Source organism: Morchella sextelata (genome assembly GCF_020137385.1).
Source record: "Morchella sextelata strain SCLS chromosome Unknown scls_24, whole genome shotgun sequence".
Lineage (NCBI taxonomy): Eukaryota > Fungi > Ascomycota > Pezizomycetes > Pezizales > Morchellaceae > Morchella > Morchella sextelata.
The window spans coordinates 1,316,095-1,332,188 of record NW_025408639.1 but is presented as its reverse complement, the minus strand read 5'-3'; the positions used below and the strand labels follow the sequence as shown (position 1 = coordinate 1,332,188).

Genomic DNA, 16,094 nt, shown 5'->3' with positions numbered 1-16,094 from the left:
CTGGAAAATTAATCTACTAAACGTTACCATGTCACCTTCTGATAAATACTCATATTCCGTCCGGATCCTCGAGTGTTTCTCGGTCTGTGCTTGCAGGATGCTCTGTTTGAGACTCTTCGCTGCAGAAGTTTCCCTCACTTTAAAAGTGGAAAAGGCCTCAACTTGTAAAAGATGCCCGAATAAAACTAGAGCATTTAAGTGGGGGGAACAGGAATGGCCCTGCCCAGTCTGCCCCTAATCAACTGCATAATCTTCTGTTTCTTTTGGCGGTATATGCCACACCACGGATAAGATTCCCGCCAGCCTTTCTATCTATCATGTGCTCCACTCTAGAGTACCGGGTTGGCGCGATTTCCGGGGAGAGAACTTAAGTTCCAGTTGACAACCTCGAGGAAGAAGGGACTGAGCAACCGGTACCTCACTCTGACACTAGACAGATTCACGCAAATGACCCCATCAAATTGAATAGAGTATTTTCGTCCCTATAATTCTGCCATATTTCTGCTGTAGAGACCACGTGCGCCACATCAGTTTAGATGGAAGAAAATGGGTTATAGGGATAGAATTATCTCTTCATCTGTCAAGAAAACACGCTGCCACCCAAGAAAAAAGGAAATTTGGCGTGGCTTTGCTAACAGATCTCGTTATCTCTCTTATAAAATAACAGATCTCTCATACAAATTGAATTACTCTAGTATCCCATGGTAGGATGAAAAGTTGTCAAACTTGCGACCTGGACCGTGCACCAGTACTTAGAGAATTTCTAACAATTACCATACTAGGCTAGCGAAAGGACAAATTTCATCCTACCTACATTAGGCTACATACCATGGGATAACCAACATGTCTGAGGGTTAGACTCATGCATATCGATAAACCAGTAGTTTCCAGGTCTCTCAACAACACCGTGTGATTTGCGAGCTCGGTCCTGAAAGATCTACAGCATTCGCTTAAGCACCTATGAGATAATATAACCATTCATGTGTATAGAAGGCCTGTCTCCGCCCACCTCACCTATCTCTGCACGACTAGTGGTGGTCCCCAGGAATAATTCAAACGCGGGCGGGGGCCAGCGACCCAGAAGAAATAGTTGCTCCGTACGGAACCAGATCGATCGTTCCAAAATACTGAATTCTAACTGACCGAATGGGAGGAGGACGTGGGCCTTCGGCCCCCCATAACTGTAGAGGGAGAACTGAATTGGACACAGCAGGAGATAGAAAGTGAAGTGGAGTGGGTGCCGAATACCCCCATTGAAAGTCTTCCACACTTGATGCTTGATAATATAATCCAACGCACATCCTCCGGCCGCGAGGTGACGTTAAGTTGTTGTACTCTACCTATGGTGCAAGAGAGAGTAGAGAGCAACCCTGCGTAACACACCACTTCAGTCAATTCTTTCATTGGCTCCCGAAGCTAACATTAACGAGCCTCACCTATAACTCAACTTTATGGCTGTAAGGGCTACAATACTGAACTGGTGTGAACAGGGATTACAAGGTACAAGGTCGCACTCCAAGGTCTCTCGCACCATATCTATTCCCCTCTGCTACGGCAGCCTATAAACGCAACCAACCCATCGGGGTTATTCGAAACATAATTGAGGCTCTTTCTCTGCAAATTGATCGTGATAGGTGAGTGATGAGCCCACTTTACGTAAGAAAATGAAGTTAATGCGACCGAATTGTTGTAGAAACCGGGGTCTGAGGGTGGGGTTTAAGTGGCTGACTCTGTCAATAGGACTCTTCTCATATTTCTACAGTAATTTTACCTCACGCTGTAATCCTCTATTGTACATAGTTAAAATAACCTGTCCTGGTTTCGAAAGCCTATGACTTTGGTACGCATCTTAGCATAGGTTCTCTAAGATTTATTATGTTCTTTTGGGACCGCTGATCTGGTCTGGAGGATAACTTTACCCTTATCATGCCCGGCCTTGACATTCGATAGAGTATTTTTTGATGGAATACCTATCGCAGCCTCGTCCAAGGTCATTCGCTCTCTCTCTGTGTAACTCTGTGTCGATTCTGCACAACGCATCCTTTGACTCTGCAGATCTACATATATGATTGATTTGTTTTTTTTGATATATGTATACATACTTCTGAGTAGAGCACGCTGCACGCACATTTACTTATATCCTCCTTTCACTCCCTAGCACTAAGAATGACATCTTCTCTTCACCCATGAACACCCGGATCAAATAAACCCTCAACAGTTTAGAGTTCACCAGTACTACAAACCTATATACCATCCGATACAAAACATCACAGAAGATACTAGTAGTCTTCCCACTTGCACTGAAGTGGCCACTTCCACCGGCCGCGGAAGCAGAACGAAATAATGTAAGATTTTGGAAGGATATCCATGTTTCAAAATTGACAATGCCGTCAAACTAATTTTTCCCATCCAGTTAAGTTCTTATAATGCTTCAATTACCTAGGCAGAGTCCTCCCGGTTCGGCCCCCTCTCCAGATCCTGTTCCCTCTCCAGATCCTGTTCCCTCTCCAGATCCTGTCCCCGCGGGCAACTCCACTGCACAAGCGCCAGTCGGGGTACAAGCACAGCTTCCTGTCTTCAGAACGTTCCATCACAATGTTATGTGGCATCTTTGGACTGTTCTTTCGGTCGCCACAGCAGTCATTCTTATTTACCTCAACTTCATCGGGCACGTAATCGGCCCAGAACTTGGTCGGACGAAAGTCGAGACTAAGGCCGTACTCAACATCCTTCTATTCGTTGCAAAGGCCCATGAGATAGCCATTGTGCTTAGCCTCGCCAATCTAGCGCGCCAGTTAATTCAGAGCTCACTCATCAGTAAGAAAGGGACGATACTTGCGCTTGTCGGGGCCGAGCAAGTGACCGCAACACCAAGCGTACTCATCTCGAATGGCTACAGATCGGCGCTCAAGTATGGCTTACGTTATTTCAGTGGCTCGAGTCGAAACGAGAGTAAAACCGTTAGGAGTAGGAGAAGGGCAGTTTTGACTATAACAGGATTCCTCCTCATTGCGGCCGTTCTTTGCGCAACAGTCGGCCCTTCGAGCGCGGTGCTCATGATACCAGCTCAACACTGGTTCTTGCAGGAAACATTGACCCAGGACACAATCATCGATGACTGGAACAAGTCTTCAATTTATCCTTTCGACGAGGGCACAAATCGACCAGGTCATCCTTACATATTCATTAGCCCGCTCGATGTAAACGGTTCTTCGATCTATGGAACCCCCATGTACTGGAACTATACAGGCACTCATTGGCAAGCATCCGGAACCGGGTCGACGTCTGGGAGTGATCCTTCCGAGCTATACGTCCAGGACCTTCCTCAGGTAACGCATACATTTGACGTTTTCTCACACCGATTATCGGTGAACAGCAGTACAACTGCAACCTTGGGTCGTCCATTGAAGGTAGATTCCAAGTGGAACGGAGGGACGAGGTTTGAAACACTGATGTATGATGATGTTGAATACGCAGGCCAAGCGAACATCACGTACAAGCCTACCCGTAAAAATAACGCATCACCAACACATTTCGTAACGACAATCACGGCTGTAACATCAACGGCGGTGTGTAGACGAGTACAGAGGTTATCTTGCGACGGCCAGTCAACAGCAATAACCAATCCCACCACGGCCACTGAGTGGTGTTTTCAAGCTCCCACAACGGAGGGCGTCGGCAATAAATTATTCAGAAATAAAGATCTTCTACTTCTTGTCGATTATCCCCAAAACTCTTCCGGCCAGAGAGCAATGGATGAAAAAAATCAGCTTTTAGATACCTGGCACCCAAGGTTTCACATCACTGAGGGTCCCGGTCTACCATCGCGTAGTGATTTTACCGACTCTATTCTATTCGTATTTGAATTTGCCGAAGACCTCATTGTCTGTACGAATACGGCGTCGTTGACATCTGCAACGGCAACCCTAGCCGGTCAGCTTTACGATGTCTACCAAGCCGAGTATCATCCCAATTTAGTGTATGAGTACGCCGACAAGTCTACTTTCGAGAGAAAATCACCAAACTTCATCTTTCGCAAAGGCTGGTTGGATTATGAACACGCGCTTGGAGATGTATATGAGGTGTCTAGCAATGCCTCCGTCTCGAAAGCGAACATGACTCGTTCCGACCGTGGAGCAACCAAAAGTGAGGATTTGCGGCTATGGGCGGAAAAACTGGTGAATTCGACGAACCACAGAGGCTTGCCGATATGGCAACCGCTGGCCGCCGGACTGAGTACCGAGGAACTGAAAAGGAAGAACGATCAACTCGCGGGAAATGATATGGCAATATTGACCGACCTTATTGAAGCGTCAACGGTAGAGGTGGTAGTGGGTGGGCCCTGGATCACCATACTGTCGTTACTGGATCGCAGCCTAAGCCAGTATGCGTTGACGCATTCTGATTACTCCTATCGTGACACGGGGAGCTCGGTACCCAAAGAACTGTTCGCTCCTGGCTCACTTATTGAGAAGATTGATGACTATCGTTCTTTTGTCTATACACCAGTTTTGGTCCAGCACTTTCTTTATGGGTACATGGTGGTGGGTGTAACAGGAATACTTGCAATAGCTGTATTGATGGTATATATGGTTGTCGCTTGCTGCGGTTCAATCTGGCAGCTTTCCCGGGGGGGTGATGTGATAATAGCCTGGGGATCTGTCCCCGAGTATCTGTTGCTAGGAGAGAGCACTGCTACAGAGCTGGGGAGATTGGGGTACGCACATGTTGGGGGGAGAGATAAGACCAGATATGAATGTGGTGTACGTGTTGATCGTGCAGCGGACGGGGAATATTATGGTATCAAGCTGGGAGACGCCGAGGTTTCGGAGGTTCAAGTGAGGTAACGATGTCTTGAATGTACGGGTAACGATATATATCACAAATGTACTGCGACGATGTAACTAGATACTGGCAAACTTGAAACGAATTGGGACTGATTTTATCTGTCTTCTATATCTACTGACTGAGCTATACTTGCCGAATACCTAACAAGTAGCAGTGACATAAACTGAGGATCAAATAAGCTGCCCACTATATATATATAGAGCCACTAGTCATGTTTAACATTATGATGTCTATAGAGTTTCATCAAGCACAGTTCGAACCAATTAGGAATTGGAAAGATTTAGTAGAATGGCTCGTGCGTCATCTATGGCTGCAGTGTTTTCTCAAATACCTACTTTAATAGGACCAAATTCCTAATTGTTCAGTGAGTTCAGTTTGGCGGTTGAGATAAACTAGTTTCCTATGCACGTAGAATTTTCCATATCAGTAGCGAACACCCTGTGCTAGTGAATCCCCAAACTCTGTACACATTTGCTCTAGAATTTGTGTTTGGTCCGTGCCTAGAAGTGAGAAGGACTCTTCAGTTTGAACCGGTTTTTATTTGTCCAATTCAGCTTTCATTTTAATTGATTCCAGCCCAGCCTTGTCAAAAATGAGAACCGCTTATGGCCGCTGGAGGGACCGCATGATGGCCAAAAACGAGGTGCCACCTGGGTTCTGAACCGCTATCGGGCATTATATGGCGAACTATACTCTTTGCGCCTAAACCGTTACATGTAGACATAATTAGGGTACTCAAAGTTGGATCAGTCGGATACCTCAGGTTTTTGACCAAGCTTTGAGGGTAATTTATTTGGCCAATTAGAATGCCTATCTGATCTCAATTGAACCTTTGAGCCCCACCCAAGAACTCCCATCCAGTTGAGCCGAGTTATAGTTAGGGCCAACTATTAGAAAAGATACATGTACATATGTACAGATTCCGGTAGAATTATTGCGAAGGTCAGAGCTAAAGGAGTGGGTTTATTGGCCCGTGCTTACTGCAAAAACACCTTTAAGGGCCAATGAGACTATCGGGTCACGGTAAACCCACTTTCGCATTAATTCTACCAGAACGCGTAAACCAGTAACGACCAAGTCACAACGTCAAGTCAATGCTCACATAGGGTCTGGGTCGAGAAACGGTGACCCACCAGTCCTTGGCCTGCACTCTCAGTTCACATAATGATAACTACTCGGGGCAGGTAAGAAGAACCTGAAAATGACTTTTTATGGTAACGACCTCTGATTCGCGGCTGGCGAAAAGCTACACCAGATTGAGCCTCTGCTTGCAGCTTGCATTTTCAGGTTCTTATTGCCTGCCCTGAGTACTACCAGGCTCAACTAGCCAGCGAGTTTAAGGGCATCACTGTGTAGTACATGTGTGTATCCAACAATCCGTCGAGACATGCTCACACCTTTTCGTGGTTGGTTGGTTCCAATAAATCCCAAAACAAACCTCTTGATCTCAGTCTGTAACCTTGGGTCCATGAAAGGTCATTTAATGAAGTTCGTAGGCTTATATTACCCTTTAACTAAACCTCCGGCCGTGACGTTTTCAGGCTGTTCGTGATCATGATCCCGGTATTATAGGTTATGCTCAGATGCGAGTATGGAGGAGTGATGATACGGTGCCGCATATATCCAAGCCTGTAGTTTTATGTAAATACCTACAGTTTGAGAATGCTTGACCGGGTTCAGCCACGTCACAGTTGAGTCGGACCAACGTATACGCGTAACCCGCACCACAGCGCCAATGATCATAAATCATCACTCAATAACACTAAGCCAAAACGTGTTGATTTTGTACTTTCGCCCTGGGAGGTAAATCCCCGGGTAGAGTTATTTTTGTATGGATTTATATGTGACATGTTTTTGAGATCATTGCCAAGAGTCATTTTCCGGGGTTATCTAGTAGGGCTAAGAATATCTTATTAAGGGTTTCTAGAACCTACTATTGCCACCTGTTTTTAGTATATATACTCCTACTATTTACCCTCATGTCGGAAATATTCAGTACTATTTCCGCACATAGTTTTCTACAAAACGCGATCCAAGACTATTGATATAAAGGTTTATTTGAAGGAAGTAGGGTTTTGAAACTGGATTAAACCGCAGTCCCTCTGGCAATCTAGATGGCAAGGAGATATATTTATTTTTTAACCTACGCAAGTATTCACAAGGAAGGGTAGGTGAGTGGCAACCGTTAGACTCGTAACCTCAACCTCAACGCGCGATGTGCCCCGCACCTGATATAACACCTCGACGCGGAGAAAGTATCATACCCATGCGTTTTGCTGGAGGGAAATACCCGTATATTGGTAACAATAATTAATTATCAAGCACAATTAATCGAATTCATTGCGTTGGGCTTCATTGAGTTAGGCTTCTTTTCGACGTTGCGTCGTTGTAGTTCCGTCCTATACTACATCCCGGCCTCTAATTAGCTGGCTGTTCCCGAAGTACACATGTACAGCCTATCAACTATCGGGTTTTGATCATCAAGTCATGTTATTTTCACAAAGTGAATTCGACTCGTATGGCCGTCGATCTGGGGCTCACTAGGCGCATATGGATACTTATATCTTCAAGATCACTCCCCGACTGATAGTTCTATTGGTACTATCATTCACCTCAAAGTCCCACGGAAAAGCCTTGGTATCTCATATTTATCGCGTTGGGCTAGTTACAGATTCCACGGCAGCAGCGCCAAAAAAAATATATATATATTCCTGTGACAGATACGTTTCATGCCCCCGTGTGAATGAACGGAGCCCAGGTAAGTGGCCTATCTCTACATTCAGCCCTTGCTTTCTTCACCGCCTCGTGAAGAGCCATGCTGACCGCCAGATGCGTATCTCCCGAATTACCTCCCGCCCCGCTATTTCCACCACCACCACCACCATCACCACGATATAACCTAGTGTAGAAACCTTCTGCCACAGTTTTACACGCTGTGTCTCTCGATTGCCACATAGTGGCAACAACATGGTTGAAGCCCGCAAGCTGAAAGGCGCCTGCGAGATGAATGGTCTCGTCTCCCAACTCAATTGCAGCATTATCGGCAGTGCTGCAGGCTGAGAGATATGCAAGCTGGGCTTTTGAGGAGGTTGCTCTGGATATATCTCGTACCGTCAACCTATCAATGCTATCTCCTTCAACAGCCTTATTCAAAAGGAGTAGACTGCTGTTCGATGGGTTGTTACTATCTGAAACACCATGGCAAGCAAAATGAACCGCATCAAACTCAGGAAGCTGTTCCATCACGCCCTTGGCACAGGGCTCTTGTAAGATCTTTGTCTTCCAAGGTACTATCTTATCAAAGGGCTCTTTATTTTCAACGATTTCAACAAGGGCTGCGACCTCCCCTTGAACACTAGGCAAGTCTGGATGCCCGGGGGTTGAGGGCATGGTGACCAGGAGAAGTTGAGAATCAAGCGTGGAGGTCATGTTTAATCTCAAGTCCCGCTGACGAGCGTACAGTAGAGACTTTACTGTTGGGATGTAGGAGGAGATGACTTTATTCATGGCGTATTTCGAGCACCCTTTCTTATGATATCCGGCGGCGTGGAAAGGTGCCCTACTCAATTCCCCGATCCCAATCCACCAGATCCTTGAGTTCTTCGACTCTGGATTTACCTTATCCAACACGGGCTTTACAGCCGTCTCCCAAAGCCAAGCCAGAAGTTTGACCATCTCCTTGTTTCTCTTGCCCCAGGTCCCGAATCCACCCCTAACTAAATTCATCGCCATGTCTCGCATTTTGGTTTTGGCATCCTTGTAAAGTAACTTTTTAAGCTCGATCGATTCTATTGCAGACTTTGTGATGATAATGGCATCGCTCCGGAGAGGGGTGGCGCACATGATAGCGATTGAGCCGTGCTCTGCCATTTTCATCAAGGATTCCGGGCTGGGCGGTAGGAGAAAGCCTTTGTACTCGGGTATCTCACGGATCCTTTCCAAGAGAGCATCCATTTGCTCCAGAGCAATCCTCCGCTTCGATGCTGAGGAATTTAGATAATCCGTCGGATTCCCTGTACCCTTCTCTGGCAATGGCGAGTTGGCCTCTGTTCGAAGATTGATGAGTGAATCGAACAAGGTTGGATGTGACGTCTGTAAATCTGACATTTCACTCCGATTGTCGATTGCAAAGCCAGTGATGATTCCTCGCCCAAGCTCAAGCAGTTTCAAGGCGATGTATGCTCCACGTCCTGCCTCTAGTGCAGACGAGGCCGCTAGTGACGAGAGCCCATACAAGCTTGACAGTAGCTGTTGCTGGTCATCTTGCTCCAGCGACCGTAGACTGATCTTAGGTAACAATTCGACGGCCTCCTCTAGTAGGATACTAGACTCTAACGGCGATATTAGTTCGTATGACTGGAAGAATTTGACGGCGCGCCAAACTGCCTGCACACGGGTATTCGGGGGTGCCGTCTGGCATTTCCAGGCGTCGATAAAAGCATTGAATGCTCTTGTCCGATCATCATCTGCATAGAGTCCCTTTTGCAACTTTAACTTGTGCCTTAATCTCAGATTTGTCCCAAGGCAAGTGAGCCTGTGTGCACGGGAAGGTACGTCAAGAGGTGTAGCCAGCACAGCTTGATTTTCATATTCGATGGCTGCATCAAGGTCGTTCATATTTCTATCATTAAAAGCCGAGTGCTCAAACCGGACGTGGTAACATTTGCCCAAACTCGACAGCCTACCAGGACGCTCGGGATCATCCTCCGGAGTGATTTCCAGAGCCTTTTCAATATGCTGGATTGCCTCATCCAGGTCACAGGGGGTACGGTATGCCATATACAAAGTTGTCAGATAGCCCCCCACAGATTCAAGCCTATCAGCGAAGGAAGGGTCATCTGGTTTTGTGGCCTCAAGAGCAGCCTTACTACGCTGAATTGCGGCTTCGAGGTCGGCAGAGGCGCCTAACCGCGCATAACGAGAACCAAGAAAAGGGCCAAGGGTGTTCACTATCCTCTCTCTGTCTGGGTGGTCGAGCGGTGTCTCTGCCACGGCAGCCTTGATGTATTCGAATCCAGCCTCTAGGTCTGAAAGTGCTCCGAATCGACGGTATTTGCACCTAAGCATCCCACCCAGGTCGATCAGGCTACGAGTGCGCCCCGGGCTCCCCACCGCGGTATCTTTGAGACAGGTTTCAGTATGGCGAATTGCCAGTTCTAGATCCTCTATATTACCAAACCTATCATAACGGGCGTGGAGGGCAGCGCTCAGGTCTCCCAGCCTGCACTTATAGTCTGGATGGAGGGCCGGGGTTGCTCTCACAGCTGCCTCTGCACACGCCACGGCGGCCTGGAGAGAACCTGCGGCATCAAGTCGCCGGTGCTGCCATCGGAGCAGATTACTAAGATAGGTCAGGCTCTCTGCACGCTTCGGATCGTTCTCAGGTGTCATTTCCAATACTTCTTCGACATGTTCAATGCCCTCCTTGAGGTCGGCCGGTTCTCTGAGCCGACTATAGCGAGAAATAAGGATAACCGCAAGTTGATTCAATCTACTCACTCGATCGGGATCATCTTTGGCAGTCTCTTCTATACAGGACTTCATGTGGACCGTAGCTTCATCCAGGTCACTCAGTGCCTGCTGTCTATTATACCGAATGATCAGGTAAACACTCAAATCTTTCAGAACCTTTGAGCGGTCTGGATGACTGTCCGGCAGTACGCCCAGCATAGATCCTGCATGTAGTATTGCGGAATCAAGATCTTGTGGGCAGTTCAATCTTTGGCTGCGGATATTGAGCAGGTGACAGAGTGTGCGTGTATATTCAACCTGGGTGCGAAGTGCTCGGCCAGTCTCCCTCTTCTGGTTACAAATTACTTCTAATGCTTTTTCGGCGTACTTGATCCCATCGTTTAGGTCACTGACCGCTCGTAGACGTTTGTAACGGAGGTCGAGGAGCGAGGCCATGTTGATCAGCATGTTGGCGCGATCAGGATCCGCTTCATGCATTCTAGCTATCGCCTCATTCAGGTTCCCTATTGCAACCTCCAGATCATTCAAGTCATTGGACAATAAATAGCGATTGCTGAGACCGGCTGCTAGATTACAGAGAAGACCTGGCCGATCCGGATGGTCAAGGTTTGTTACTCCAAGCACTTCGATAGCAGATCTGGCGGCATCGGTGGCCCTTTCCAGATCCCCCGCGTCTTGGAAACCCGTATATCGGAATCGCGTATTGTAACATATCCCCAGATTTGTCAACATATTCGATAGAGGAGCAGTATCGTCAGATCGGCGAACATAGTGGACAGCCTTACTTGCGCATTCAATCGCCTCATTAAGGTCAGAGTCGGAAGGGCGTTCCTCGTGCCTAGACAAGAACATGTTGGACAAATTGGTTAATCGAACAGCACGTTGGTAAACGTCTTTAGCCTCTGTTTTTTCTATTGCCTTTTTCATGTATAAGATGGCTGTATCTATGTCATTAGGATCTTCTTGTAGGTTGTAGCGCGCTTCGTGTGCGTTGCTCATGTTTTCAAAAAGCATCACTACGAGTGTATGCCCCGCCGGTAACACCTGAAGCGCTGCAAGCGTCTGTTCCATGACCGCTTCGAGATCATGTAGATTGTGTAGCTTCTCATACCTCTGCAGCACAGAAGTGCTCAGGTAATAAAGCAAGTGCCCCCGAGTCAAAGGATCGTCCACCGGTGTCGCTGAGATAGTAGCCTCCATGAACTTTATCGCGGAGTCAAGATCAGCCAAGTCCCCGAGACGTTCATATCGTATATGGAAGAGTGATGAGAGATTTCTAAGCATTATTTGATGATTTGGGACATTCATCTGTGCTGTCACTGTCTCCACAGCCTCCTGTAGATGCCGTATCGCTCCGTTCAAGTCGTCCAATTCCTCCACAGCGTCATACCGAAGGCGTAAAGCCGTACTGAGTCGGTTCAAGAGTTCCACACGCATTGCAAGGTCCTCGCTCACTTCCGATAAAGAGAAAGTTATAAAATCTATAACTTTGAGGAGATCGGTGGTTTCTCCGAAATGGCGAAACCGCTGCAACAGGCAGGAACCGAGATCCGCGCATATATGTGCACGCGTGGAGCTATCCAATACCTTCATGTCTTGCGCAAGGTGGAGGTGCTCGATGGCTTTTTCCAGGTGCTCTAAGTCTCCATCTTGGTGATATCTTTTGGCTAGGCAGCTACTCAATTGCATCAAAAGGTGTGCACGGTGTGGCCTATGCAGTGGAGTAATAGCTAAGCTGGCTTCGATACGCTGAATATCATCCAGGATAGTTTCAGCTGCCGTAGTATTGGGATCCTTAGCTGGAGGCTTGGCTCCCAGAAAACGATTAAACCAGGCACCGAACCTCTCCCCAGCTAGAAACCGTGGCATCGTAAAAATACTTTCCATCCTTTGGGATGTTCAGTCGGATTTTGGTGCAACGTGTAATATCAAATATTTCAAATTTGTAAAGTCACTTGCTTCTTCCCGTTTGATATACTCTCGATATAGATATATGTGGTTTATGCAGGTAATATGTATCATGACCCAACCGCCGTTCTCTTCAAAAGTCGGAGGTGTCTTGATGCGGGGCGGGGTAGTGTTTGAAAATCTCTAGATTTCGAAACTTCCTGTACCATTATCTCCATTAGTAATGTATCTAAATCTGAGGGCTTATTCGCTAGATATGACCCTACCTCAGCTGATTATCCGGGTATGAAGAGATTTCAATGCGAACAGAAGGACTGAGCAAACGCCAGGACTGAGCAAACGCCGCGACCTAGACCTGGGGAATTGTTCAAATATTAAATAGAGGAGTTGGCGAAGTCCGTTGATCAAACCAGGGGTGCTTTTCCCTAACAAGGAAAAAGGAAAACAGCCCACTTAATAAGTATCTTAGATGCCGTTTCTAGCCGCACTAATCTATAATACTATGTATGTAGCTATGATAGCTACAGCGCTGAAGAGCATCATGATAGCGAACTTAGCTAGCAACGCTTCCTTTGACGAAACCCCAGCCGCCAAGATCTTTTCAGTAAAACCTTATCAGGCTATCACTACTCTACGGCCATACCTGCCTATCTACACAGTGTGAATACGGATTCTGTCTAGTCTGATAGCTGACAGAGTTGGTTTATAGCGCCAAGGCCAAACTATCCATCTCGGGCCAGGGATTATCTCCTTAACTATTGGTTGATCATCCTCAGAAGTACAATCTAGTTTTAACGGTGTATGGGAATCGAGATATAGAAACAGATCGGTATGAGGATATTCCATTGGTCATTGATTCCGATTTGTGCGACCACGGCTGTAGGAATCTGCACGTTTGACGAGCCCACAGACAGTGGGGAAGATGTTGGTTGTTTCGATCTCTATCCTTAACGATCGCGATTAAATATCCTATAATTATTCCACCACGAGTGAGAGGTTTCCGAGACTGCTTTGATGAAGAGGTTCCCACTTCTCATCAGCACGCGCAAACCCCGCTCCCCAAGTCCTTGCATCCTCGTATCTATCTCCCTCCACCGGCAAGACTTCTCGTTGTGCATGTGAGAAATCAATCGGGACATACAAGAACGCCGCTCTTCATGGCGCCGAAAAGCATCTTCCCAAGCAGCCCCCTCTCACTTGAGGCAATCAAGCTCGGCCGCTTAGTCCTCAACACCCGCTATCCCCAGCAAGATTACATCGACCCCTCCACCGAGTCACCAAAATTCACCAAAAGCCCCCTCCATGACTTTGAAGAGATCAGGTCTTCAGTGCGAGCGTCGGGCCTTCGAACTCGGCTTGCCAGCCTTCTCTCCATGACGTTTGAAAACCGGGACGACTATCTCGTCGATTTCTCTGCGGCAAAGTCCTTCACATTCCTGTTGGACAACTCGAAAGCGTGGTTTGCCCGGGCGTGCGGGAACCCCGAGTCACGCACATGGCTTAATCACGCGATAGAGGATGATGCCAATGTTTATTTAGTTGTTGGATTCCACACTCTTGTCGATGCCCGTGTCACCGAACGAGGCCGCATCTCCGAGAGCGGAGACTTGAGTACGGGTGTTAAAATCACTGGTGGTGGCATACCCGGGGTTGGCGGGTTCGAGCTTACCGCTGAGGTAGGTGCTGGAAGCGGACAAGGCCACAGGTTTCAACGCATGTTCGCTACGCCAGGTGAACAGATATATGCCGTACAATACAGGAAAGTCAAGTTTAACTGGTATTCAAGCCGTAAAGTCGAGACAGCCTTCCTTGAGCCGAACAATCGATGGAAGCCCTGTCTGGGTGTTAGGGGAGAAGTTTCAACAGGGGTAGATGATGTGGTGGAGGTTGAAATTAACGAGGGAGGGGAGGACGAGGACGAGGACGAGGATGAGGATGAGGGCGAGGATAAGGGCGAGGATGAGGATGAGGATGAAGATGATGAGGATGAGGATGAGGATGAGGATGATGGGGAAGACGAGGAAGACATCGATGAAGAAAAAAAAGGTGTCCGTCCAGTGGGTGTTAAAAGTAACAAGGTTACTGAGAAGTATGTTACCGAAAGCGGTGGAATAGAGTTTGTCTTCTAGCGGTGGAATGAGAAACGGCAACTGCGCTTCATCATGTTGATCCTATAGACAAAATTTAGATGTACGTATGTAGTTTCAGTGTGAGATTACATCTTTATCGCACAACACACAATCATTACATTGCACATGTCATTCGCTCTCGATAACCTCCGGGTTGCGAGGGGATGTAATATGGGTGAGTATATGCTGAAATAATGAAATAAAGAATCTGGATGGCGAGCACCACATGTACATAGACCAAGCTCTACATATACGTATACTGGCCCGCGCCGCTGCAGCTGGCGCCCACGACCTCCAACGCCCCCGGAAGTAACTAAAGATGGTCCCGTCCATTACATTTATGACTTGAACGCATTTAAATGGCTCCTAGACGTAAATATTAGCAAACAACGAGCTGGTTCATCGAGGCTTAATTCCCATCTGATATCGCGTTATGAGGATAATTCTTCATATAGCAACATCGCGGTCTGCCAAGCTGTTTTACATCTTGCTGCTTCACAGTGAATTCCTGCAATTCCCACGTTCTTCACGATGCGTTTTGGCTCGCAATCAAGTGCGTACATGTACTAGTATCTTCCTGACGTTTTTGAACTGGGCCATTATTGCATACACCCAAAATCATGAGCTTGGCGTATTTTTGTATGGCCAATAATAGTAGTACACCCAGCAATCCGGAATCTTCATGCATGTCCCTACATATATAAAGGGGATCGGCATATACTCCATGTCAGCTATCCGAGCGGCCCGCCCCGCCAACATCCCAGCTAGCTAGCTAGGATCTGTTATAATAAAGCTTAAGATAAAGGCACTCCGCCCTATCCTCTGTCGAGTCCTCCTTCAATCTAGATCTACAAACATCGTGCTTTCAGAACCGAAACGGATCCCACCAACCTCAACATGTCCGAACCTCGAGAAAGCCCCAGCAACCCAAGTGCAGAGCAGCAAGCTACACGCGTCGAATGCTCCTCCGCTCGCCCACGCCCACAGCGCACAGGCTGGGGGACAACAATCAGTCTTATGCTGCGGATGAAAGACCCCACCCATCGTGAGCGCGGGGCGTGGGTGCAAGTACGCCATTCCCCTACTACTCTCCTGGGGTAATGAACTTATATATACTGATCTCACTTCGTCCCGCTCCAGGAGCAGGCCGGTCGCCTCTCCGTCACATACAGCACGGCGACGGATCAGCACCACGTACTCCTCGTCTACACAGGCAGCAAATACACCACCAAGTTCGAGGATGTCGTCGGCGGTGGTGAGGGCCCGACGGAGGTTATATCTTGGCGATGGGGCTGGCTGCCGATATGGTGGTCGTACCACGTGTGGGTTTTCAAAGCCGGGGATTTCGATCTGCAGAGTGATGGGGGGTATGTATAATAGTCTACCCGTTTCCAAAACTTACGGGAGACGCGCAAATGCTGATCTTGGTGTGTGGTAGGGTTGTGAACTTTTGCTGGGAATCGCCGTCGTTTGAGAGACGGGATAAGTTTGTTGGGTTCAAGAGACTGGAGTGAAACGGTACTGAGGCTCGGAGGCTTTGTTTGAAGAGAGGGATACTATACCAGAGTCTATGATGGTGGGATATCTCAGACGCAACGGATGTTTGAGATCGACATTGAGCGTGGTTTCGAGGGAATATTTTGAGCGACACGGGAACAGTGTTGGTAATAACAGAAGCAGATAATATATACCCAATCCATCTTCTCAATAGCTACGCGCAAAATACTTTCAATGAGA

At 47.5% G+C, this 16,094-nt stretch overlaps 4 protein-coding genes across 4 annotated transcripts; 3 read left to right on the top strand and 1 right to left on the bottom strand.

Moving 5' to 3' along the window:
• Nucleotides 1-2,426: 2,426 nt before the first annotated feature.
• On the top strand, nt 2,427-4,847 carry H6S33_007907 (uncharacterized protein; the record flags this gene model as incomplete). The annotated part of the gene is made up of 1 exon (XM_044839272.1): nt 2,427-4,847. One exon carries the CDS (start codon nt 2,427-2,429, stop codon nt 4,845-4,847), a length of 2,421 nt encoding a protein of 806 aa, XP_044688780.1.
• Nucleotides 4,848-7,575: 2,728 nt separating this feature from the next.
• Nucleotides 7,576-12,189, bottom strand: H6S33_007906 (uncharacterized protein; the record flags this gene model as incomplete). Its single annotated transcript, XM_044839270.1, has 1 exon — nt 7,576-12,189. One exon carries the CDS (start codon nt 12,187-12,189, stop codon nt 7,576-7,578), a length of 4,614 nt encoding a protein of 1,537 aa, XP_044688779.1.
• Nucleotides 12,190-13,385: 1,196 nt separating this feature from the next.
• On the top strand, nt 13,386-14,357 carry H6S33_007905 (uncharacterized protein; the record flags this gene model as incomplete). The annotated part of the gene is made up of 1 exon (XM_044839269.1): nt 13,386-14,357. The coding sequence occupies one exon, from the start codon at nt 13,386-13,388 to the stop codon at nt 14,355-14,357; it is 972 nt and encodes a 323-aa protein (XP_044688778.1).
• Nucleotides 14,358-15,254: 897 nt separating this feature from the next.
• Nucleotides 15,255-15,871, top strand: H6S33_007904 (uncharacterized protein; the record flags this gene model as incomplete). The annotated part of the gene is made up of 3 exons (XM_044839268.1): nt 15,255-15,425; nt 15,498-15,724; nt 15,796-15,871. 3 exons carry the CDS (start codon nt 15,255-15,257, stop codon nt 15,869-15,871), a joined length of 474 nt encoding a protein of 157 aa, XP_044688777.1.
• Nucleotides 15,872-16,094: the final 223 nt, after the last annotated feature.